This window comes from Pangasianodon hypophthalmus, chromosome 16, assembly GCF_027358585.1.
Source record: "Pangasianodon hypophthalmus isolate fPanHyp1 chromosome 16, fPanHyp1.pri, whole genome shotgun sequence".
NCBI classification, from domain to species: Eukaryota; Metazoa; Chordata; class Actinopteri; order Siluriformes; family Pangasiidae; genus Pangasianodon; species Pangasianodon hypophthalmus.
The window spans coordinates 11,347,774-11,373,277 of NC_069725.1; the positions used below are offsets into that span (position 1 = coordinate 11,347,774).

The window sequence follows — 25,504 nt, forward strand, 5'->3', positions numbered from 1 at the left end:
GAGAGAGAGAGAGTGTGTGTGTGTGTGTGTGTGAGTGAGTGAGAGTGAGAGAGAGAGAGTGTGTGTGTGTGTGTGTGTGAGTGAGTGAGAGTGAGAGAGAGAGAGTGTGTGTGTGTGTGTGTGTGTGTGTGTGAGTGAGTGAGAGAGAGAGAGAGAGAGAGAGAGAGACAGGGTGGGCGGGGGCAGGAGAGTTGAGGAACACACTGTATTGACAGCGGCTGTCTCCACTATTCCGCTTGGAGGACAACAGAAAGTGAGACGTAGGGAGGCTCGTGTTCACCTGGATTACGCGGAGAAGGAACTTCTGGCTGTCGAGTTGGAGGAGGCGGATGAGTGCAGCAGCCCCCGGGGGCGAGTGTGTGTGTGTGTGTGAGTGTGTGTGAGTGCTGCGGCGGGCTCCGTTTAGCGAAAGATGAACAAAAACCACCGAGTGCCGAGCAACCGATCTCTGAGCGCCGTGGAGGTGAAGAGCAAGGTGCGCAGGCGGCTAATCACCTCTTCCCCCACAGCACACACGGATTAGCCTCGGCGGAGCTCATCTGCGGCCACCATTAGCCTTTAGTGTGTGTTTTATCTTTAGAAACTAGACTGTTCCACCATAACTGACGAACCTTATCGGGTTTCAACTTAATTAGTGTATGTTAATCATTAGTAGCTGCATGGGAAAGGTAGCTAGCGAAAAAAAAATCTTGTAAAATAGTATAACTCGACATTGTTTTGTGAATATAGTTTGGTTATTTGTTCGCTGACTCTGGAGAAGTGTCTCAGTTTTGTTTTTGTTTTTGTTTTTTTGTGCTCGAGCTTTGCTACAGGCTAAAGTTGTTCGCGGTTATACCTACCGTTATAGGACGTGTGCTATACAGAAATGATTTGGCTTTGAAATTCGGGTTACAGAAATACTTGTAAATAATGTTTGTCAGTATAATTGTTAGAGCTCCAGTGAAACACGGCTGTTTTTAGCTCGAAGCACCTGTCTGTAGCTGTTGAATCGGATGCTAGTGGCGGTCGCTCACCTGTGGAGGGCCAACCGGGACCAGCTCACTAACTCTCTCATTTTCTCAGAAATGTCTCTTCAGTGGAGGGACTGTAGTTTCTAAATTCCACACTAAACGAGTCGTATGGTTAGTGAGTCTTCAGAAAAACATGAAGCAGTCTTTTCTGTAGCACAGCTGCTTAACGTGGACAGTTATGAGGAACTATTGTTAGGATTTATTTCAGTTAGTGAGTCATTAAAGTAGTCCTGAAATCAAAATGCGGAAAAGTTGTGCCTGTTCTTTAGTGTTAGACACCAGTACAATAGTGTGTGTGTGTGTATGTGTAAGTATGTATATATATTTATGTAAACACATACATAAAATAATTTTGGAGATATTCTCATTTACATTTTTTTGTAGTTCATCACTTGTCGGGAAATGATTTTAAAAAATTGATGACTCATTCTGTACTACTCGTCTGTTCCACCAATTAAACACTCTATAGAATGTATATGTCCCGCCCCCATGGATGGGTTTTGCTCTACAGTAGTAGCAGCTCAATAGTAGCAAAAGTAGTGCATTTTTTGGCTCTCTGTCTTCCTGCACATTGTTCCCTTTTCTGAATATCCTTTATTCAAGAAAAAAAAAAAAGTTTGGAGTTTGTTTATTTCAAAGAGGGTGGAATGTGTGCATGTTTGCAGTAATGTTATAGGAACTATTTACCAATTCTTAAAAGTGTTCTGCCAATTTGGGGCTGTTCAGTGATGGAATGTCGCTACTTCAGAATGATCGAGAATCTGATTACGTCTTTATAGACCGTTGTAGCTTCCCTGTCAGTAAGAGTAAGTAAAAATGTTTTATCTACTGCTCACACGTCAGATGACTGTCAGTGATAAGAATGTGGCTCTCTGTCACCATCAGTGCCGTATGGCAAAACTTCATCTTGTCATCTAGATTAACGTCTCTGTTAAAGTCGATAGGCGTGCATGAAGGTGTTGGTGAGAAATCCTCCACAGCTGGAAAAAGGTTCTTGTTAAACCCTTCTCCATATTAAGCTGGTTGTCTAAGCTAGGAAACTTTGAAGCTAGTGAAGTTTGTTTAGACTTGGCTAGGGTGCGATGTATCTCGAATGCTATTGGCTGTGGTGTAAATCATTCAAGCACTTCAATGCACTGTTACTTCTGACTTCCTATTTCAAAAGTAAATATGTTAACATAAAGAATTAAATCTGCATTTATTTATCTATTAAGATTTTATGTAAGAATTCAAATTTTCTGTTTAGCTTTGGTTTCTTGTGGCCCCCTATAACTGTATTTAATCCGATTGCTTGGGGCTCATAAATCCCAACAATTAAACCCAACAATCACAACATATTCATATCCATGCTTGAGAGGATTTACAGGCCCTGGTCCATGATGTTCACCAGAACACATAAGAAAATAACTGCTCATGTTTTATGTGTTTTTCAACTCTAATCTTTGTGGTCTTCTGTGTACCGTATGGGAGATTACACTAGCAGTGATTTCAACATTGAAAATATGACAGGATAATCTGTTTATTCTTAACTCAATTATAATAATTGGTTGATTATCTGCCTGTGTTTGCGATTATTGTACACTGTATATGCTTTAAGTTACACATTTTTTCTAGCACCCATCTTTAAGGAGTTTGAATATTTTAAATATTTGTGTTTATGTATTTAATAGTTGCAGATATTCCTGTGTTTGTGTGTATACTTCATGCTGTTTACTGATGTCTGTCTACGTCTCATGGCAGTTTGGAGCAGAGTTCCGGCGATTCTCTCTTGACCGCTCCAAACCAGGCCGCTTCGATGAGTTCTACGGTCTTCTGCAGCATGTGCACCGTATCCCCAACGTGGAGCTGCTGGTGGGCTACGCCGACATCCATGGAGACCTGTTGCCAATTAACAATGACGACAACTACCACAAGGCTATCACCACGGCGACGCCCCTGCTCCGCCTCTTCTTGCAGAGAAAAGGTGAGGGTTGGGTCGGCGGTCAGAGGTCAAAACTATGTGCTTTCAGGGATAAGCTGAGCTTTGAACTCCAGCTAGGCTTCATTCTTTGGACCTGCTTAAGTGCAAAGCCATCTTTAAACACATAACGTAACAAGAATTTGCTTTAACTCTGAAAGTTTAGGGAGACTTGTAGTCTGGTGATGAGGCGTTTGTGTTTAATGGCTTTTTCAGGTTGGCGTGTCAGCAGTCATGCAGTAAACTCTGACATTATTGTAGTTAGTCTGTAGCCTAACAATGCACTCTTGCTTTAAAGGGAAAAACACGCTTGTTAAAATCAGAGTTTGCAGTACAACTCTGGCTGTTGTGATATTCCCAGTCCTACTTCTTTTCTGACAGAATTTTAAAACGTGACATATTCCATTGAATTATGTGGAGTTCTTGTCGTGACAAGTCTTAGCCGCTATACAAGGCTTAGCTGTGAAGTTTAATCCTCATACGCTCCGATTTGTTCATCAAGTCATATGGTTTTGTGGTTCTGGAGGAAGTCTAGAGACTTGATGAAAAAAATTATTTCCAGTTTGGTTTGTAAGAGCTGTGGTCAATTATTTTCCATTTCATGGTGGTCTTTCCTCATGTTCATGTGTTCAAATGACTCCGTACATTTAAAATGAATTTAGCTTAATCATTGGTAAGTACTTTTGATTGTGTAGCTTCTGCTCTTGCTGTTGTTAATGTCTCTGTAGGGAACATTTTTTTTTATTTTATTTATTTATTTTTTTTGTGATGGTGTATTTTCCTTTTAGCAGAGCCCCCGGTGTGACTGTGTGTTATCAGGGCAACCCAGTCTAAGCTGTGACTGTGTGCCATATGACCAATAGAAGCTAAGCCACTTTGTCAGAAGGAGATTACAGGGGTCACTGTGTAGCACCGCATGTGCCTGTGTTTCAATTACACGCTTGACGCTAGCATCCTGCTGTGCCCTGTCTCTGGCTGCACTCACTCACCCACCCACCTACTAGTAGCAGCACAGCCTTTTAAATCCAGATAGAGGAACACCCTGTTGGGATGAGAGTCTGTTTGTCAGTGTTGGTGAAAGAACATGTTGGCGGTTCTCCCCTGCCATCTATCTGGCAGACAGTCACAAGTCAGGACAGGACCGGCTTGTATGTGAGTCTCCGTCCTCTCCACACATCAGGCTGTTCCTGTTAAACAGTGGTTGTTCTTTATTTTCTATTCCAACATGTCTAAATTAAGTGACTGCAGTGTTTCATAAGATTTTTCAGTACCAGTGTGAGCGTTGCAATATTCCTTGCTGTAGTAAATTTTGGACAGAGAGCATATTGCTCAGGGTATACAGTGTTAGCCAGTAGAAGTAAAGGTGCTTAGCTGATTTTGCTAATATGAAAATGCATAATGCATATTATACACTATATGGCCAAAAGTGTGTACACACCTGATCATCACACCCATATGTTTGTCTTCCTCAAACTGTTGCCCCAAATTTGGAAGCACACAATTGTATAGGATGTTTTTGTATACTGTAGCATTACAATTTCCCTTCACTGGAACTAAGTAGCACAAACATATTCCAGCATGACAATACCCCTGTGCACAAGGTTTATAAAGACATGGCTTGTCAAGCCTAAAGTGGAAGAACTCGAGAGGCCTGTACAGAGCCTTGACCTCAACCCCACTGAACACCTTTGGGATGAACTAGAACACTGACTGCACCCCAGACCTCCTCACCCAACATCAGTGCCTGACCTCACTAATGCTCTTGTGGCTGAATGAGCACAAATCCACATAACTACATTCCAAAATCTAGTGGAAATCCTTCCCAGAAGAGTGGAGGTTACTATAACAGCAAAGTGGGGACCAAATCTGGAATGAGATGTTCAAAAAGGACATACAGGTGTCACTTTGAGGTGTCCACACATTTGGCCATATGTCTATAATATGCACTGCATTTTGCTGAATTTAAAATAAAAGTACATACGGTGACAGTGATGAGAATTATACCAGCACAGGTTCAAATATCTTATGATCCTGGTAATGCCAATAACTCAAGTTTAGTCCAAACTGGTTTCGTCTTTCTCTTCATAAGCTTTTAGTTGCAAGTGTATGAGGCCAAACAGGTCACATCTTAGAGTGCTTTCACACCTATTAGTGTGGTCCAGTTTGTTTGTTTTTGTATTGCATATAATTAAATGAACCAAAAAGCAAAAAAAATACAGGTTGAAGGGCGTGCAGGGCTGAAAACACATGCACGTAAAACGCCATTATTAATTGCTCAGAAATACCGAAAAAGGTAAACAAAGCTTTACCAACTGTGTATAGAAATGATAAAAATCACCAGAGCACAGTGGGCATGGAGCTGGCGCTATGCCCACTCCATAGTTAATCGTGTGTTGTGTGTTGCATCCACCATTTATTTTCTCTTTTTGTTTTTTGTCAGTGATTTTGTCAGTCCAAATCTCCAGAACGCATGACATTGCCTCAGCACTTCAGCTGTCCTTTGGCTCAGTTTGCACCTCGCAGCTCAGTTTAGCAGCTCACGTCTACAGAAAAATGCTTTCCACAGCCTAAACTGTGCAGCACATTTGGTTCAATTGGTTCAGTTGGGTTGATTCAGAATCTCTTTCTCGCTCTAATCAAACCACACTAGAGTTTGATTGAAACTGGACTGAGACATCTTTGCTCAGACCTCACCCCCCCCACCCCCAAAGTTCATTAGGACTGCTGTAGATGATCAGCGTAAGATGTAGTTGTCATTCAAAATATAATAGAAAGGTTATATTTTGAATTATGACAAACTTGTGAAAAGGTTTCACTTAACACTAGGTCTGAGGGCTGATATAATTTGTACCCTTTTCTGACCACAAACTTCAGAATCTTCAAGGTTGCAATCTGATTGGCTCTCTGCACTAACATTTCTAGCAAAAGTGGGGGAAAATTTTTTTGAACATTACAACAATTTTTGGAGGAACATATTCATAAAAGCCCATTTTTGAAAAGTTATCAGAGTGTTTTGTTTGTAGCAGTTAGTTGTGAAATAAGATAGTCTCACATGTGTTCTAACAGGCTTTAAGGAAAAAGTCTGTGGTTGGTCATCTTCTATGTCAGTCAGATTTTCTGTGGATGGTAGGCGGTTCTTGGCTATGTTTATTGAAACATACCAGACTCTAGCAAATACTATAAGGTGCCTAACCTCCATCAGTGGAGCAGTCTTTTTATAGAGGGAATGCCATTACAGAAGTGTTTCAGCATCTGGAATGAAACCAACCAAGATTATTTGATTTCAACCCATTTGTCTGCATTTACTTCTGGATGAGACTACAAATCAGTTTGCGTTTTTCCTGATAAATCTGACTGCAACTAACGAAAGTTTGAAAACCCACTGCACTCAAATAGGATGATGACAGATAAGATTTTAAGTCATGCTGACCCTGAAGACGATGAGGTAGTTACTGAATGAATGAATGTTTTGCTGTACGCTAGAGTCTAGAGTCCTGTTACGAGAGCATTTTGGCTAAAAGTGTATCTCTCTTAAATGAACATCATTTTATGTTACGCTGCTCATTTAAAAAAAGTTCATCAACAAAAATAGGTTAAAGGTAAAGTTAAAATAATGTAGTGGAGAAAACCCACAAACCACAACGCACTGTTCCTAGTCAGTATCATGAATCTCACTTTCTAACCTCCTCTCGGGTCACTAGTGTAATACTAAACCGCACACTTCAACCACCCGCGTGTGGTTTCTATCCGGACATGTTGTTCATCCATGACGTGATGAAATTTATGTTTCACAATTAGTCTGTAAATGTGTAACAATCCTCTTTTTGTTCAAAATGTTCCACAGAGGGGAAATTATTTACAGATTATGATTAGCTCTGATTACAATTCACTAAGCTCCAGTGTTGTGCAATTCAAGTAGTGTGTTGTTTGTTAGTGGTAATTTGTGAGTTTGGAGAATGTATTAGAGATTCTTCAGTTTGCCTGTGTTGTGCGTGCGTGTGTGTGTGTGTGTTTTTTTTCCTCTTAGTCTTTATTCACTAGGAACTATTTTGCATACAGAAGTGGCCTGAAACGAAGTCAGTGTGCCAAGTCTTTCATTCTGGTATGCGGTATTGCCTTAATGATATTCTTACGTCAAACCACTCAGCGGTTTAGTTTGTATTGTACGTGTGCGCCACCCCCCCACCCTCCACACACACACACACACACACACACACACACACACACACACACACACTTTCTTTTGCACAATGCAAAGACGGCTGCAATGCCACCAGTCTCGCGCCTGTTTACCTGTCGCCATGGTAGCAGTAAAGAGGCCTGAGCCTCTTTGCGCTTAGCGACGAGGGATTCTTCAGGGCTGATGGGAGCAGCAGGGCATGCTGGGTTAAATACAATGAAACCGCACACACATCACCAATCACATACCAAACGCACACTGGAAAGTCATTATCATGCACAGTCATGGATGTTTTGTTTGGTTAAGGTGTGGTGCTGCGTGTGAGTCTATAGGCTTGTTTTCACTGATAACACATCCTCTTCTCTGGTCTCTCATGACTCATCGTTATGTTTGCATTCATTCACGGTTACTCAGAATATGGCAATAGTTTCAGAACTCTGCACCAGTTTTAGCTGGTATCAGCATATTCCTGGTACAGCAGGTGAAGTATCCCCTTTTAAGGGAGTGTTGACTAAAAATATCTTGGTCTAAGTCCCTCATGTAGGAATGAGCTATCGATGCTGGTTGGCATTAGAAGTGAAAAGGCATGAAAATAGTATGTACTGGTGGGAGCTATGCCAGTTATGTAATATACACCTAACCAGGTAGTTGTCCCAATAATTTGTCATTGAATTAACATATTTGAAATAAGTATCAAAATGGCATTCTTCTATTGAGGAAACCCTGCAAGGTGTACTGTGCTGTATACCATTATCGACCTAAATTGTGAAAATATCAATGCATAGAATTTTGCATTTAAGGAGGAGAGTTGTTCAATGTGTGTTCATGCTAATATGAGAAAGCTATAAAAGGACAAATGACAAATCACCTCCTCCTCTGATATGCAGACCTCCTGTCAGCTTTTTTTTTTTTAATTAATTCTTAAATGAGTGTAGGAAATGAGCTGTCTTCTCCTCCCTTCTCCATCCCTCACTGCTTTCCTCAAGCTCTTCTGCTGATCCTGTGAAATACTGAAGCACTGTGCAGACTGTGGTTAGTATAACCGAACTTCATTTCCTTTCTGCCTTCTCCTCTTTCAGGTCTTGCCTTATCATGTTTCATTACATTCATTTAAGGCTACACCTACGTTTATAAAGTGGTAATTCTCTATAACATTGTTTTTTCTTTTGTTGTATTAGACATCTTAAGTATGTATAATTATGCTATGAGTTATGTCTACAAACTCATTGGGTTTCGAATGATGTAAGGTACTTTTGCTTAATGAAGATTTCTCTACAAAGTTCTTATAACATGTAACATGTTCTGTCATGTCATTGTTAGAGAATACGATTTTTATATGTGCTAGCTGGTTTCCGTTGGCACGATGGGGCAGCAGGGTAGTGTTCCCACCTCACAGCTCCTGAGATTGTGTTACTCTTTGTGTGGAGGTTCATACTGGTTTCATTTGGGTTCTCTGGTTTCCTCCCAAAAACATGCCAGTAGGTGGACTGGTTACTCTAAATTGCTCCTTGGTGTGAACGTGTGTGCGTAATGCGTTCTGAGAGCCACTTGCTCTATAAGGTGGTCATGTTCCATGCAAGTTCATGTGTATGCCATTTAAGCTGAGCTTTTTTCAAAGAGTCTTTTTAAGAGTCATCTAAGAGTGTGAAGTGCTCAAAGACATCCAGTGTGCACGCATGAAACCTCTGCCATCTTTCAAATGTTCCTCCCCTGTCAGTTAGGAAAGATTGTGTTGTACTGTTTTCATTGATGGTGGAAAATTAACAAATTTCTTTATGGTTTTCATGCACTGCAAAAACAGACATCTTAGCAAATGAAAATATTTTGAATATAGTCAAATTTACCTAGTATTTCCTATTATGCTATTATACTATTATAAGATTACAATAAACCAAGCATAACATTATCACGCCTATTTTTTTGTCATTTTTACTCATTTCATGCTTTACATTTTCGTATTCTGTTGCCAGATAATTTTGCTTTTTTTCTAGAAATAAATGCTTAAAATGAGCAAAATTATCTGCCTATACAACAAGACTATTGCTATAAAAAATAGTCTAGAAATAGATTTAATAAACTTATATTTGGTTTATGGTAATCTTATAATAGGAAATGTTAGATAAATAGGACTGTATTCAAGATATTTTCACTTGCTAAGATTTTTTGCAGTGTAGTCACTCATTAATTGTAGCAGCTCTGTATTTACTGCAGGACATTTTGTGATTATCCAGACTGTTGTTAGTTTAAACAGGTATTCACTACTTTCTGTTCCTCTCCTCAGTTGAGGGTAAGGACGCTGAGTGCTTTCTGGACTAATAATATTCACATTATTGTAACGTGAAACTGTTGCTATTTTCTGTATGGTCCCATTCAAAGCACCTCACCGACTCAAACCACTGATCTCCTTGTTCAGATCGATCCAAACGCAGCATGAGATCATGTTGCAACAGTGATTAACATGGCATTGTGAATGGGCTTTTAAGAGACTGGCCTACATCTCAGACAGAATAGTTTTCTGTGCCTCTTATTGAGCCGGAAGTTCTCTGCATTATAGCGATGTTCATTTCAACTATAAAACTATTTAAGTTATATACTCCTGGTCTAAGGTGCGTTTTATGGCCTAACATTCTTTCAGACAGGAATTATTTTAGTTCAGAGTTCAGTAGTGTCATATTCAGGCTTCCTTTTATTGGAATGGGTGTTGTACAGTTGGCAGGCTGGAGTTTCCTCTTCCAGCTGAATACTGTGGTATGTGTAACAGCCTCCTTCTTTCTCTGATGAAACCAGAAATTTGTTTAATTTTCCATTCATCACACAACCAAGTTGAGTCTGAGCATTAGGGGGTGTGTAGCGATACTTGTGACGTGTGCAATGATATTTTTGTTTCGGTTTCAGAGTACTGCCCCTCCCCGTGGGTTTTATTTGAACAGGAAGTGGAGCGTGTGAGTAAGGACTCTCAGGATGGTATGTAAGTTGTCCTGTGACTGAGGTCCTGTATTATGTCATAATGTCCCAAGGCGTGTATGTGTGTGTGTGTGTGTGTGTGTGCGCACGCAGAAGTAGGCAAAGACGTGAAGAGAGTGATGATCAGAGTAAGGCCTGTTCCAAGGAAGCAAGGCCTGTGCTATGATTGCTGGGGGGAAAAAAAGGGGGAGTAGAGGTGAGGAGGTTGTGCTGTTTGGAATGTGGCCAGCCTCTGTTCATCTACACTGGCTAGATTGGACAGGACAGCACATCAGACATATGAGTACAAGGAATGAACCATGCAGGGATGGCAGGGAGAACAGGAAGGAGTAGAAAATAAATGGTAAAGATCAGGGGAGCATGAAGTGTGGTTGCTGCTGAACCCTTGGCCATTTGGGAACTGGCTCTGAGAATTTTAAATTGGTGAGAAATGTGACGATGTCCTCCAGTTTGCACAATTAATGGTAAAACCATGTCTGCTCACAGGGTTGTCCTAGTTCTGCTAAAAATAAAACATTTCCACAGCATGCAAATAGTCAGAGTTGGCTGCTAAAGTGACCATGATATCCAAGTCATGAGATATGAATTTTGAGAAAATGAATTTAAAGATGTGTAATTAAAATACAGATCTGACATTGTAACTACATTATTCTTAGTGCTATGCCCAGGTATCTGAAAAGGATGAGAAGCTTGTGGGATAAAAGAGAGATGATCATTTTCCAGTAACGTTTACAGCTCTGTTAAATTAGTAAACTACAGTACATGTAAATCAGGTATATCCGGTTTGCAGATTATGTCCATTTTTCATCAGAAGGAATACAGTGTGCAGCTCACCTCAGCCACTTCATGACACATTTCTTTTGCTACCTGCTACTACGCTTACATTCATGTTTGTTTCATTCGTTGGTTTAGGCTGTAATGTGCATATATGTGCAAACTATTTGTACTGATAAATTAATATAAAGATACATTACCACTTTGATCACAGTTTGTTTTTTACAATGAGATTTCCACTCCATTTCTAATTTCTGTGGCAGTTAGAATTGTAAGCGTGAAATGTAAATTTTAATTGACTCCAGAGTGCGCTACAGCATTTTAAGCCGACATTCAGTAAAGCTTTCGCTGTGCTGTTTATTATTTCTCTATATTATGTCTGTCAAGCACATAAAACTTACGGCAAGAAGCAAGTTTAATTGCAGTTGAAAAAAACTTGAATACGTTATATTTTAGACATTTTCCCATGTTGCTAACAGTTAAACAAATATCCATTTTGTAAAGCCTAGTGCACACTACTTTTTTTTCCTCTAGTTTCCAACTAATTTTGGGGCCCAGTGACTACTCAGTGCGTCCTAGTTGTGTAGTGTGAACTGTTTAGTGACAAGATTTTCTCAATCTGCAAGCGATCATCAAGACCCCTATATTTTCAGGCATATTTGATTATCTTGACATTGAATTGCATAGTGTGAACACTTCTACGGCTAGTTGCAAGTACAGCGTTGAACAGCCAATAACGGTCTGAGAAGAAATCACATTCATCTGCTGTAATGTGCAGCAGATCCCTGAATCCAGTTTATCATCTAACTGACAGGGGTCTGGGGTGTAAAAACACTGAGCAGGCCCAGTTGACCTCCATATTCGATCGAGATGGCAAGAGGAAAACACCTAAGATCTAAGTGAAAGTGAAATCTAAGTGAAATCTTCAGGCTCAAAAGCTGCTCAGCTGGCTGTATTTCAATAGAAACAGTGAATAAAGTATGGAAAAGACATTAGTAAATAGGGTAGGACATTTTGGTTATAAGGGCACATTCAGTAACCATGGTATTAGTGCTGTATGTAAGGAAATACAGAAAAGCAATTGCTCTTCAGGTAACAGAGACTGTCAGTGCAGGACATGAACAGACTGTTAGCAAGAACTGTCAGACAACAGCTACATGACACTTTTCCTTTAATTTGTCACCTATCTGTGTATATACGGTCAGGTTCGTAAGTATTTGGACAGTGACACAATTTTTGTAATTTTGCATCTGAAACGAAGCTATCATGATGTGACTGAAGCGTAGACTTTCAGCTTTAATTCAAGGGGTTTAACAAAAATATTGCATTATCTGTTTAGGAATTACAGCCTTTTTTTTACATAGTCATACTTATGGACTTGACTGTATGAGAGGGAAAGTCTTAGTGTTATCACTAGTTTTCTATGTGACACTGTGATTAAAGAAAAAATTAAAACCAGGACAGTCTTACACAAAAATTGGCTAAAACACTTTGTAGCATGGTGATGATTAACTATGGAGGTGTTGAATTGCAAACACATTTCCCCCAGTAATCGAGGGAGACAGACAGAGCAAGTCAGCAACATGTGTCCAGGCAGATCACTGTGTAGGCTCCTCAGTTACAGTGTTTCTCAACTACAGCTCAGTCCAGGAGGTTTGTATTGCTTGTCCCCTTCTTCCCTACTTCACCAGGATGCTGCCACTGTCCAGGCTGGAGGAATGTGCTTCCGGACACCAGCTTTAACCCAGTTACAGCAGCCTCAGCTGAGAAATAAAAAGAGGCAGAACATGCCAGAGATCCTATAAGAGAGACTGCAGGAGTGGGACAAAGAGATAGAGAGAGAGAGTGAATGCCATAGCAAGAGAGCGGTGGAGGGTGAGAGAGGGAGAGGAGGAGGGAGAGAGAGAGAGGAGAGGGTGCCAGAGAGATGACTACTGTCAGCAAATTCACAGCTGATGTAAGCCTGCATCAGAAATGGCAGGCTACACAATGAAGGAGTCTCCTGTGTCCTCCCACTCTCACTTTTATTAAGCACACACACACACACACACACACACACTACCTAACCCAAATAAAGAGATTAGGACTCGTCTCTTTGTGTTCTGTGCCCCACAAAGATCTGCAACAGCTTCCTGGCCCTGTCCTTCTAACAATACTCGGTACAATAGCACCACAGCCTGACCTAAATCAAGCTAATGATGTATGAAGGCTTAGATCACTCTGAATGCAGACACCATATGCATCATTAGAAAAATTATCCCAGGTGGTCCTCAGCTTCTCTGTGCCTCACATTCCATCCCTGGTCTAATGATGTGAAGTTATAATTTATTGTCATGTAATAAACCATTTGCTTGTGCTTTCATTATTAGTTAATCTGATAAAGGAATGAAAGACCGTGCCCTTCATCATACCAAAGTGAAATTAAAATAACGTGAGTAAAAGATGACAAAAACCACAAATGTTTCTGCTAGGTCTGTTATTTTCAGCTATTTGTACACTTTGGTAAGTGCTTATAAAATCTCACTTATTAAATGACTATATATCTGCATGTAAAATAGAGGCTTTTTTTCTGTTTTGCTAATTCATAACTCAGGAATATGAAAATGATTGTTAGCCTATTGTTATTCTATTTCAGCTGTGTCTCTCAGTTCCCACAGGCTACCATTACATGATTGTTGCTTTGGTCACTTATACACACTGTAGCATGTAAATTATTATTTTTTGCATAATTAAAATGATAGTTTAAATGCAACATTAATATTAGTCTGTAACATGAATGGTGAAGCCAAATGAAAAACTGTAACTTTTACTGAAGAGCAAGAAGCTTATCTCTGCCATTTAGTCATGACTTCTATTTTCTCTAACAAAGCTAATATAATTTAAATTCAGTGTTTCCATTGATGCTGGAATTGGATAGGTAATAGTCAGAGCGTATATTTGCTGCTTTTGTGCCATCGGATTGATCGTAAGCATCAGGCCAGAGAGTAGAGACTTTTTCACTTCACAGATCCAGAGTGATGTGGATGATGTAGTATCTGTAAGGATACTCTAACACTAAATGTTCCGCTACTCCTGCCTCTCATGTTTTATTCTCTCCAGACAAATTAATATTAATAGCTGTCAACGCTCATTGTCATGCTTACATTCCAACATGTTTGAATACATAGTATTAAGAACATTGATTTAGAGCTGGGATGAAATTTTTGCCTGAATCTATGCCAGAGGTGTTGCAATCTGTAAGGAATAAAACATGACAGGGCATGCTGTTATAGAAAAATCATCGGCGACAGGGTGGCATCATGTGCCGCTCCAAAGTCGATTATTTTATTATAACAGGATGTCACGAAGTATTGTTACCAATGCTAATAATTTTTCATTTATTGAAAAACAGCATATTCCTTTTATCTGTTTATAGTTACATTTAAAATTGTGGAACACCCATGAAACAAGTTATTTCCAGCGTCAGAAAAATGCTACAGCTCTCCCTCTGACTGTCTGAAAAAAACGCTGGACACTGGAGACTCCTTAAATAAATGTTAAATAAATGTCTCCTTGCAAAAAGCTTCACCACATCAACAATTACAAATATTTTTAAAACCATTTAGGTAGAGCATTTGTCATACAAAGCCCTGTGTAAGTTGTTACTATAGAAATGATAACGTATGAGAACGAACCCGTTAATATAAACCAGTGTTTTATCTTGTATCCAACATCTTGAGCCGAAAATTAATCAACACCTTCTGACCAATCTGATTTGAGAATTCAACACAACTGCCAGCTAATCAGAAATTTAAAAAAATCTGTGGGTATAATGTTTTTACAGCTTAGTTTTACAAAGTTTAAAATTTTTGTAAAGGTTTCTGTTATTTGTTGTTTCTATGCTTCTTTCATGTCATTCCCAATAGTTCTTCTTAACTTTGCCTTTTCTCTTTCACCTTAATTTACTCTTCCTCCTCTCTTTCTCTCTCTCTCTCTCTCTCTCTCTCTCTCTCTCTGTTCCTTGTGTGTTATCAGTTGAAGGTGTACTTTATCCAGGCAGTGCCACCGAGGTATGTGCAGAATGGCCCAGAATAGCAACACCTCAGGAATTTTTTTTTTTTTCCCCCTACTGAAAGGATTTTTACCCCTCTCTCCCCCCCCTCTCGCTCACCCACTCTTTCTCTGGTCCTTAAGAAGCACTCATGCCCCCCCTCCATCCCTCCGTAACTGGAACACAGTGGCACACACTGACCACGTGGGACATACGCGGCCAGAGAACCTTAAAGAAACAGGATGCCTTTCAGAGACGGTCAGTGTTAGGCTGTCCAACAAAGCAATCTGGCTGGTTAGATAGTAAACACAGCATTGTAGAGCAGCTTCACACAAAATGCCTTGAAGGGAGCCATTCAGTAAAGCAAGACATGAGCCATCACATCTGTCATATGGCCTGCTACAGAACTGCTGAATATTGGATGAGGTGAAGCCGTGTCTCAGGCTGTGACAGGCCGGCACACAGAGCCATCCATTCAGAAAAAAAAACACATTATTGCAAAGTATTCACAATATTCTTCACAGGATTCTTTTTTCTTCACAACTTTCTGACATTTCAGCCAAAATGCTATAAATATGCACTTGATTGTATCGCAGTTACAGTAAGAATGTTTTTATGCCATATCAGTCTATAAGCAATTAGTGATTAGTGACCTATTGAAGCCTAAATCAATGCAGGCACATTAACAAGCACCTGATTCTGGAAGAGTTTCCTTCACCTTGTGTAAGAGGATAGCCAGTCGTGACACTGGTGTTTTATTTCACCGATGTGAGGCCCTATTCTCACACACTGACACACACGGTCTCTGTTGACCAACTGCTGAGACACTGTTTCCTGTGCTGGGGTCAGTGATGGTCTGAATAGATCAGAATAGAGTAGTTTTGCTTTGAGTGCCAAGCAGAACAGTCATGGTTTGTATATTTGGTCTAAGGCCAATATTGAGGCAGATAACCTGCAGCGTTTCACCTAAGATGAGACTGAACATGATGTGTCAAGTAAACTATCTGAATTGAGTCCAGTTTAACAAAACCTCCGATGGTTGCTGTACTACTTGTGTGTGGACTGGGAAAACCCTTCGCATAGTGATCCCCCCCATCCCGCCCAACTTTTATACACTCTGTGGCCACTTTATTAGGAACAATACAGGGTAGGACCGCTTTTGCTCTCAGAACAGCTTTGATTCTTTGTGACATGGATTCCACAAGGTGTTGGAAACATTCCTTTGATTCTTGTCCATGCTGACATGATTGTACCACATCCCAAAGGTGCTCTGTTGGATTTAGATCCTGTTCACTAGGAAGTACACTGAACTCACTGTAATGTTCATGGAACCAGTTTGAGACGATTGTGCTATGTGGCATGGCGCATTATCATGTTGGAAATAGCCATTATAAGACGGATAAATTGTGTCCAGAAAGGAATGCACATTGTCAGCAAAAATATTCACCTCACTACAGTTGTAAAGAGTGGTTATTTGAGTTATTGTAGCCTTCTGTCATCTCGAATAAATTTGACCATTCTCCAATGAATAAATTTGACTGTTCTCCAGGGAGTGTTTCACCCTGCAGAACTGCTTTTTAGTTTTTGTTTTTCGCACTATTCTGTGTAAACTCTAGAGACTGTGGTGCTTAAAAATTTCAGGAGATCATACTCAAACCAGCCTGTCTGGCACCAACAACCATGCCCCGGTCACTTTTTTCCCCATTCTGATGTGAACATTAACTAAAACTCTTGACCTGTATCCTCATGATTTATGCGTTGTTTTTATACACTATGGTTTTTTGAAATTGGTTTCTTGAAGTATAGTTTCTTAAATTTGAAGTGTAGTGAAGTATGCTCCATGCAGAAAAATGAAAGTTTGGGTATTTTCCAGAACAGTTATTCCCATACAGCCTCATATATATATATATATATATATATATATATATATATATATATATATATATATATATATATATATATATATATATATGCCTTTGTGATGTGGTTCTTTGAGGAAACCTGGCCCTGCACAATTCTTTCCAAGCACATGGTATGGTTGGCTTACATATCAACATATCAGCAGTGTTTTTTTTCTCTAATTGGGTCGTGGGAAATTGACTCTTCCTTATGTTGTATAGTGCTCTGGCCTTGGCCTTTAGCACGTTATTGATTACTTTCCCCTTTCTATTGATTAGACAAGCACTGTGTGGTGAGCATTCAACAGAGTGCAGTGGATCTCAGTGTGCGTATTGGGGAGATGAGGAAGTGCTTCTGTCCTTTAGCATCAGCTATAACCCCACTGTTAGAAGAGGAAAAGGGGGAGAGTTAGAGTGATGAAAGAACGATGAAGTGCTATGCTTGATTGCACAGGCTGAACACACTCTGCATGTGCATGCATGCTTCAGAGAGGATGGTTCACATTAATGCTTGAGAAGTATGCTCATGTATGTGAGCAAAAGTGAGAGCTTTCAGATTATGCCTGAAGGTATTATGAAATGTAGCTCATATGTGATGACAAATTCAGGTTAAAACAAAGAGCAGGTCCAGATAGTTTTCTTGGGGGAATTCAAAGGGAGACCATTGCACTCTGTAGACAATTAATCCTTTGTGTGTGCTTGTGTATGTGTGCTTATTTGGGCTATATTTAAGTTTGGGCACTGGAATCAATTGTTTCACTTTAAGCAGGCATTTATTTGATAGATCTAAGCTATCCTTTGCTTAGACAGTGCTGTTGTTCTTTAACAGCATGCAGATAAGTATGTCACCTGTTACTTATACTGTAACTTTGTCTGTGATTATTTCAGAAGGAATCTGCTACTTGGAGATGGACATTTGCAGAAGTTTAGTGGAGGGAGCAAGCTTCTGCTTTGTTGTCCCTAAATATCATTATCAGATATATTTTTCCCCATATTGGAAAACACAGGGTGTGAGATTTTGTTTGTTTTTGGTTCAAGTGAAGGACAGGGAGCAGTAGAGACACAACAGGTGCACTAATGCTTCCCAAGTTAATGATTAGAAGCATAGATTAACCATTACCATTTACATGGGACAGTCGTGATAAAGTTTGACTGGCATTTTCTTTTTATCACCCATCAACTGTATTCTATTTCTGCCCCTTTTCCTCTCTGCTTCCCCCCACCCCCCTTTTTTTTTCTCTTCTCTTCTTCTCATTCAACTACTGTAGTACTTTGATCCTGAGAACGATTGTTCACAAAGGTGAAAGTCTATGAGCACAGCCGTGTGAGTAAATCTCTGTGGAATTTGCAAGCGGCTGCTGACGGAGGGAAAGAGAGAAGGAGCACAGGAGACACTTTGAAAAGGAGGGAGGGCGACAGGAGTCTTGGCTTGGGTTTACAGTAGATTAAACTTCAGATCAGTGGCAAAACTAACGAGGCAGGCATTTTTCTCCCTGGGATCCCCTTTAGGTTTCCTCTTACAGCAGTTCTGTGGGAATGGGGTTTAAAGTAGAGAGAGTAATTTGGCCTGTGCAGCTTACAGAGGTTTAACTGAGGAAGGAGAAGCTTAACACCGATGTCAGGTTCATACAATGATGATGGCTATCTATCTTGAATGTGCATGTGCAGATTGGTTATCTACAAACATATACATATAAAAAAAAAAATCTATTACATTGAAGGGCCAGGTTCTATCATAATGCTTTGAGATACAGGCTAGAAAAAAACTTGTGAGGAAGCTGTTATCCTCAGTGTTATTATAGTGTGTGTGATTATAAATGTGTTAATGTTGTATTTTGTAGATTTGTCTGTAAATACATGGCTTGAAAAATGAAAGAAATGTAGATCCTAAGCTAATGACTTTGCTCTGCTTTGTGTAATCTCTTTCTGCAGAGGAGGCGGACTACTCCACATTTGGCACCAACTCTTTGACGCGCAAGAAACCTCCCCTTGCTGCAGTGCTCCTGCGCCCTGATGCAGGCAGGAAGAAGCCAGCAGTAGTCATTAGCCTTCCCCGAGACTTCCGTCCCGTCTCGTCCATTATCGACGTGGACGTCTTGCCTGAGACACACCGGCGAGTGCGCCTTTACAAACACGGCCAGGAAAAGCCGCTGGGCTTCTACATCCGAGACGGCTCGAGTGTGCGTGTCACGCCGCACGGCCTGGAGAAAGCACCAGGCATCTTTATCTCACGCCTGGTGCCCGGCGGCCTTGCCGAGAGCACGGGGCTGCTTGCTGTCAATGACGAGGTGCTTGAGGTCAACGGTATCGAGGTGGCCGGGAAGTCTCTGGACCAGGTCACAGACATGATGATCGCAAACAGCCACAACCTCATCATTACGGTGAAGCCAGCTAACCAGCGCAACAACGTGGTGCGCCACAACAACGGTGGAGCTGCATCAGGCAGCTCGGGTCGATCCTCCGATAGCGGAGCCAGCTACTACAGCTACACGACCCCAGGTGCCGTGGCGACAACCCCTGCGCACATCATCCAGAACTTCCATCCTGAGGAAGTAGACAGCGATGAGGATGAAGAAGACTTGGTGATCGAGGCAGGTGGTGATAGCAGGCTCGCGCCCGCGTCAGGGACAGAAACTAGCTCCAGCATGTCCACCCTGCCCAGATACAAGCCTCATTTTGACCTCCGAAATTCCAATGGGACCTTTGAGCCTTCTGTTATGAGCAGTACCAGCTCAGGGTCACCGAGGGGCCCCGATAGAGGTGTGCAGACGCGGAGCCTGGAAGAGGACGGCACAGTGATCACACTCTAGAGACAATAGATACACAGAGACATCAACAACAGACACACACAGCTGACATTTACACACTCGATATGCTGTATATATGCAGTATATAAAAATGATCCTAACCCCATTATCCTCACATAGGCAATTATTCACAAACACAATATATAATTTACAGACATACACCCCAACATAGTCAGCAACAACATTGCCACACCAACAGACATACACACCAACATTGTCTCTCGTGCCATAGGACTAACTCAGTGACTGTCTCTACTCTGTAAGATGACTGAATCTACTCCTTTAAAAAGAGCATCTCTTTTTTTGGAAAGGTGCTTCAGAAACTCCACAACACAGCACTTCTCTTTAAGCACAGATCTTTTTTTTCCTGCTGGAGGGCCTTCTACACGCTTCCCTCCATAACTAGGAGCACAATAATAAGTAATGGATTAGACTTGATGAGTGTGAACTTAGGGATAATTGCACATGTTTGCAGGTTTTTCCTGCCTGTGGAACTACAAAGACAGAACTCTCTGAGACACAATATCAGTGATGACAATCTGTTTTAATGCTCTCTCTGGAGTCATGTGACTCTGGGATCTGAACCACAAACAAATTTCAATGACTTTTGCGCTTCACAAATAGCACAGTAAATGCTCTACGGTTACACTGTTAATTGAGGAGGAAGCTGTATGACACTAGTTCAACTGTCATGTTTGCTTCCTGGTGTGCTTTGTCAAGTTTTTATTGAACAATGACTAAATTTAGGATGCTTCTAAATTTTTCTGTGTACAAGCAAATTAGCTTTTACCTACATTGATTGGGAGATTTACTAGGCCTGTAGTGGGCCACTGCTAATGCTTTTAATCATTGCCAAGGACCCAAAAAAATCATATTTTTGTAGCAGATATTTTAATTTTTTTTTACCCTTTATGTTTATGACAAGGGCTGTCTCCCTGCTCTGTGGCATGTGATTTATGTGATGTGTTTTTCCTTAAAGATGTAAACAACACCAGAACCTGATACATTGTTGATAACGAACATCGCAGATAACGAACACATCCACTCATTTTTACTGTACACTCTGAAGTGAAGTGTTTCATGTATGAGGAGTGTGTTAATGCCCTCTTGGATTAATACACAGTTCGGGCTATTAGATATACCATGGTTTTAAACCATCCCCACCCAACCAATAGTGGTACATAGATACAGGCTGCAGAAGGAGCACTTTTGTAACAACCTTTTTCCAGGTGACGTGCTGTGACTTGTCAGGGGATGAACTTTGAACTGAGGTCTGACCCACAGTAGATCACCATTGAGCCTTTCTGTAGTTACAACTGAAGCAATGTAGATATGAACACGGGTAGTGGTTTGTAGGCCTATGTGATGTAGGCATTGGCTGCATTATTCTTATCTAATAAAGATATGCTCCACAAAGGCACCTTCTATCATGAAAAACACACACCTGTACTTGTTTTCCATCCCTGACTCACCTTCTCAAATGTTGCACTGCTTGGTGCTAAGGCAAGAGTCTCCCAACATCTAGGTGGACAATAATGACTGAGTATGTTTCCTCTAATGCTTCTGACACTCTATGGCTTATGTATAAATGTCTATAAATGAGCCTACACCATAAAAAAACGATTAACCTACTACCCGGATACACTGCTTCAAGTTAACATTATTATTGCTGATACATTTGCATTAAATCTGTATGGATGGCCCTTTTGTATACTCAAAGGCAATATAATAAAAACACTAGATTTTATATTAATGGATGTACTGAATATACATCTTGAATGTGATGATATTTTGATAGACTGCTGTGCCTCATGTACTCTTAACCAGTGTTCTTGGATCTTTATCCATAGTGTAGTACATGTAGCTTTATCCTTCTCTCTTGTACTCTGATGAGAATCAAAAACACTGGATGACTGTGACCAGAACGCATTCCTATCCACTTTCTTCCCCTCATACATAGACACTTTAATACACTCGCCATTACAAAGGCTTGTTATGGTACATATACTGTAGTATGACAGGGTTGTCCTCTTATCCTAGAATTCCAAGCTGTTCTTCATTAAAACAGGCTCAAATGGCTTGTAGGGAGCATTGTTAATTTATTTTTTTTGCTAACCACTACACTACACTACGCTTGGGATTGTAACCACAGTGACTGTATTTATTTTCTAATCAACTCTGATTTTTTCTCTCTCTCTTCTAGTGTTTAGCGTACATGTATCTCTTTTCTTTCTTCACAGAGTATCATCTCCATAAACAGAGTTTGGGGCCACTTTTTATTTTTATTTTTTTTAATAGGCTTATATTTGTTATAGTGCATATATTGAAGATAACATGCTGTTTTCCATACTGTGAATTTATTTCATTTCTGGAGGAGACCTGAATGAATCGGAGACCACCTACTAATGGGCTTTTTTTGTGTGTGTCAACTCCTTTTGTTTCTTTTTGATAATGAGCAATGATTATTTTGCTTGCTAGATAAATCCTAAGGTATAGATTTGTACTGAAATGACCAGTATTTTCATAATGCTATATACTGTAAATTTGTATCACATTAATTAAACTGTTTAAAAGGATATATACTATATTAAGACATAGGTGCACATGTATACATTAGTCTACAGGCTGGATGAAATAAACTAATGTGTAGAAATGGCTGTTTTGTCATGACTGTTTCTTTTATGTACCAGGGTTGCCATAACTCATTGAAGTCAATTAGGTCTGTACTGAATATCACCTGCTAAATTTAGCTTAAATAAATAGGATGAGTAGAGGGTGGTATGATTATATGGTTATATGTATGTTTTAGGGTCTCTACACATAAAGGTGAAGGGCTAGCTACCCTGGAAAGAAAATGGATGTGTGAGAGCAGGAAATGTGAACAAAAGTAATGACTACTAATGTAATACTGCCCCCTAGTGTTAAGATCATATAATAGCTATGCAGTAATCACTAGCAGTCTTTGAGAACAACTCAGGGTCTTTAAAAGGCACTTCCTGGCTGCTTTTAAATATCATCAAAAACTTTACAAGGTGATGGAAACAGGAAGAAGAAGCAACCATCCAATATTATGGTACTATGATACCATAGTTACTCTATGTGGTGGAAATAATGTCATCGGCTAAGATTTACTTGATATGCTACTACAGGCGACTGATCAATAAAAAAAAATAAAATAAAGTATCTTATTAAGGTTTTGGGCCACTACGAGCTACATGGACAGCCTCAGTGGTGGAGAACCATTCTTCCAAAAGTGCTTGATGATGATGCTTGGTGGTGGACAGCACTGTTGAATAAGTCGCTCCAAAATTTGTTCATTTGGGTTTAATATCTGGTGACTGCAAAGGTCATAGCATATAATCTGCAACATCTTTATACTCCTCAAAGCATTCAGTGAGCCCTCATGCCTTGTGGATAGGACACGGTCATTCTGGACCACTCCCATCATGATAGAAAAGTTTCATCATACAGTAAAAGAGGAAGAATAACTTTGAATTGATTTGCAGTGGTGCTTGCTTCTAAGGCAGTGGCGCTTGCCTCTAAGGCAGAGGTATTCAAACTGTGGGGATGTGGGTGAGGGGTCGGATAGAAAAATACCAAAAAATCTATCCATTCATCTATACCACTTATCCTACACAGGGTTGCGGGGGGAGCCTATCCCAGGGGACACCCTGGACAAGGTGCCAACTCATCACAAAGCACAATTCGACACACACACACATTTACACACTACAGACAATTTGGAAACACCAATCAGCCTACAACACATGCCTTTGGACTGGGGAGGAAACCGGAGTATCCGCAGAAAACTCCCAAAGCACAGGGAGAACATGCAAACGCCACACACAGGGCAGAGGTGGAATTCAAACCCCTAACCCCACAGGTGCAAGGCAACAGTGCTAACCACTAAACTACCACAGCCCCAGAATACCAAAAAAAAAAAAAAAAAATTTTAAATTAAAAGACGGTGTAAGACCTATCAATCGTTCTGCATTTTGCGTAGGAGCTCCACTTTTTAACATCAAAGAGCTGTCTTTTTTTATAATAAAAATGGCAGATGAGTCAGTCGACATTTGCACAGGTGTTTTGAACCCTTTGATATTAAGCCCTGCCCCCCACCCACCATTTCACACTAGTAATGTTTTGGCTTGCGTGCTGGAGGTGTTTGAAAGATGAACTGATGCGGCACTCTCGCCTTCTGTCGAGGTACACTCACTGAGCACTTTATTAGGAACAGCTGTACAACTACTCATTTATGCAATTATCTAATCAGCCAATCGTGTGACAGCAGTGCAGTACATAAAATCATGCAGATACAGGACATCAGCTTCGATTAATGTTCACATCAACCATCTGAATGGGGAAGAAAATGTGATCTCAGTAATTTTGACTGTGGCATGATTGTTGCTGCCAGACGGGCTGGTTTGAGTATTTCTATAACTGCTGATTTCCTGGAATTTTCACACACAACAGTTTCTAGAGTTTACTCCGAATGGTGCAATAAAGAAAAAACATCCAGTGAGCTGCAACAGAAATGCCTTGTTGATGAGAGAGGTCAACAGAGAATGGCCAGACTGGCTCGAGCTGACAGAAAGGCTACAGTATCTCAGATAACCACTCTGTACAATTGTGGTGAGCAGAAAAGCATCTCAGAATGCACAAGACGTCGAATCTTGAGGCGGATGGGCTACAACACAGATCACGTTGTTGGATTCCACTTCTGTCAGCCAAGAACAGAAAGCTGAGGCACAGTCTCACCAAAACTGGACAGTTGAAGACTGGAAAAATGTATCCTGGTCTGATGAATCTCGATTTCTGCTGAGGCACACAGATGGTAGGGCCAGAATTTGGCACTAACAGCATGAATCCATGGACCCAACCTGCCTTGTCTCAACAGTCCAGGCTGGTGGAGGTGGTGTAATGGTGTGGGGAATGTTTTCTTAGCACAATTTGGGACCATTAATATCAAACATCCCTTGAATGCCACAGCCTGTTTGAGTATTGTTGCTGACCATGTGCATCCCTTCATGGACACAATTTACCCATCTTCTAATGGCTACTTCCAGCATAATAATGCACCATGTCACAAAGCAAAAGTTGTCTCAGACGGGTTTCATGAACATGACAATGAGTTCAGTGTTCTTCAGTGGCCTTTCCACTCACCAGATTTGAATCCAATAGAACACCTTTGGGATGTGGTAAAATGGGAGATTCGCATCATGAAAGTGAAAAATCTGAAAAATCTGCAGGAATTGCATGATGCAATCATGTCAACATGGACCAGAATCTCAAAGGAATTTTTCCAGTATTTTGTGGAATCCATGCCATAAAGAACTGAGGCTGTTTTGAGAGTAAGGGGAGGGTAGGGACCCAGTATTAGTATAGTGTTCCTAATAAAGTGTTCAGTGAGTGTAAATGGAGAACATTTCGAGTTCACTGAAAATGGTCAAAAACAGCACTTTTTGACCAAGGCCAAGATTTTGGACAAAAAAAAAAATTTCTTAAAAACTGTAAAGTGGGCTTCATGGGGAAAAGTTTGAATATGTCTGCTCTAAGGGGACAAGATCCAAACCATGTCAGCAAAATGTCTCTGCAGCACAACAGAGCCAGCAGCTGTCACCCATCTGTATGTTCAACCTTTGGAGATTGGACTGGATGTTGGATATTAATCATATTTCAGTTGTAAGATCATTTTCAGGGCTGATTCATCACACAATTAGTGTTTATCTTCAGAAAATGTAATTTGGCTTTATGTAATTTGGCTATATATATGCGAAACATAGTTACTATTATACATTAATTTAAAAACAAATGTTTAAAGTTTAAAATGTTTAAAGTTTAAATCACTAAAATTTCATCTTAACATAAGAGAATGTCAGTAACG

At 40.4% G+C, this 25,504-nt stretch overlaps 1 protein-coding gene across 1 annotated transcript; it reads left to right on the forward strand.

Moving 5' to 3' along the window:
• The first annotated feature begins 168 nt into the window (after positions 1 to 168).
• On the forward strand, positions 169 to 22,277 carry pard6b (par-6 partitioning defective 6 homolog beta (C. elegans)). The gene is made up of 3 exons (XM_026920483.3): positions 169 to 475; positions 2,751 to 2,973; positions 18,746 to 22,277. The coding sequence occupies exons 1-3, from the start codon at positions 413 to 415 to the stop codon at positions 19,621 to 19,623; spliced, it is 1,164 nt and encodes a 387-aa protein (XP_026776284.1). The 5' UTR covers positions 169 to 412; the 3' UTR covers positions 19,624 to 22,277.
• The last annotated feature ends 3,227 nt before the right edge of the window (positions 22,278 to 25,504 follow it).

Excerpts from the sequence above, each read along its gene's own strand:
- pard6b (XM_026920483.3), top strand. The coding sequence starts at position 413 with ATGAACAAAAACCACCGAGTGCCGAGCAACCGATCTCTGAGCGCCGTG. Across the intron at positions 476-2,750 it reads CCGTGGAGGTGAAGAGCAAG|TTTGGAGCAGAGTTCCGGCG; the intron begins GTGCGCAGGCGG and ends GTCTCATGGCAG. Across the intron at positions 2,974-18,745 it reads CCTCTTCTTGCAGAGAAAAG|AGGAGGCGGACTACTCCACA; the intron begins GTGAGGGTTGGG and ends CTCTTTCTGCAG.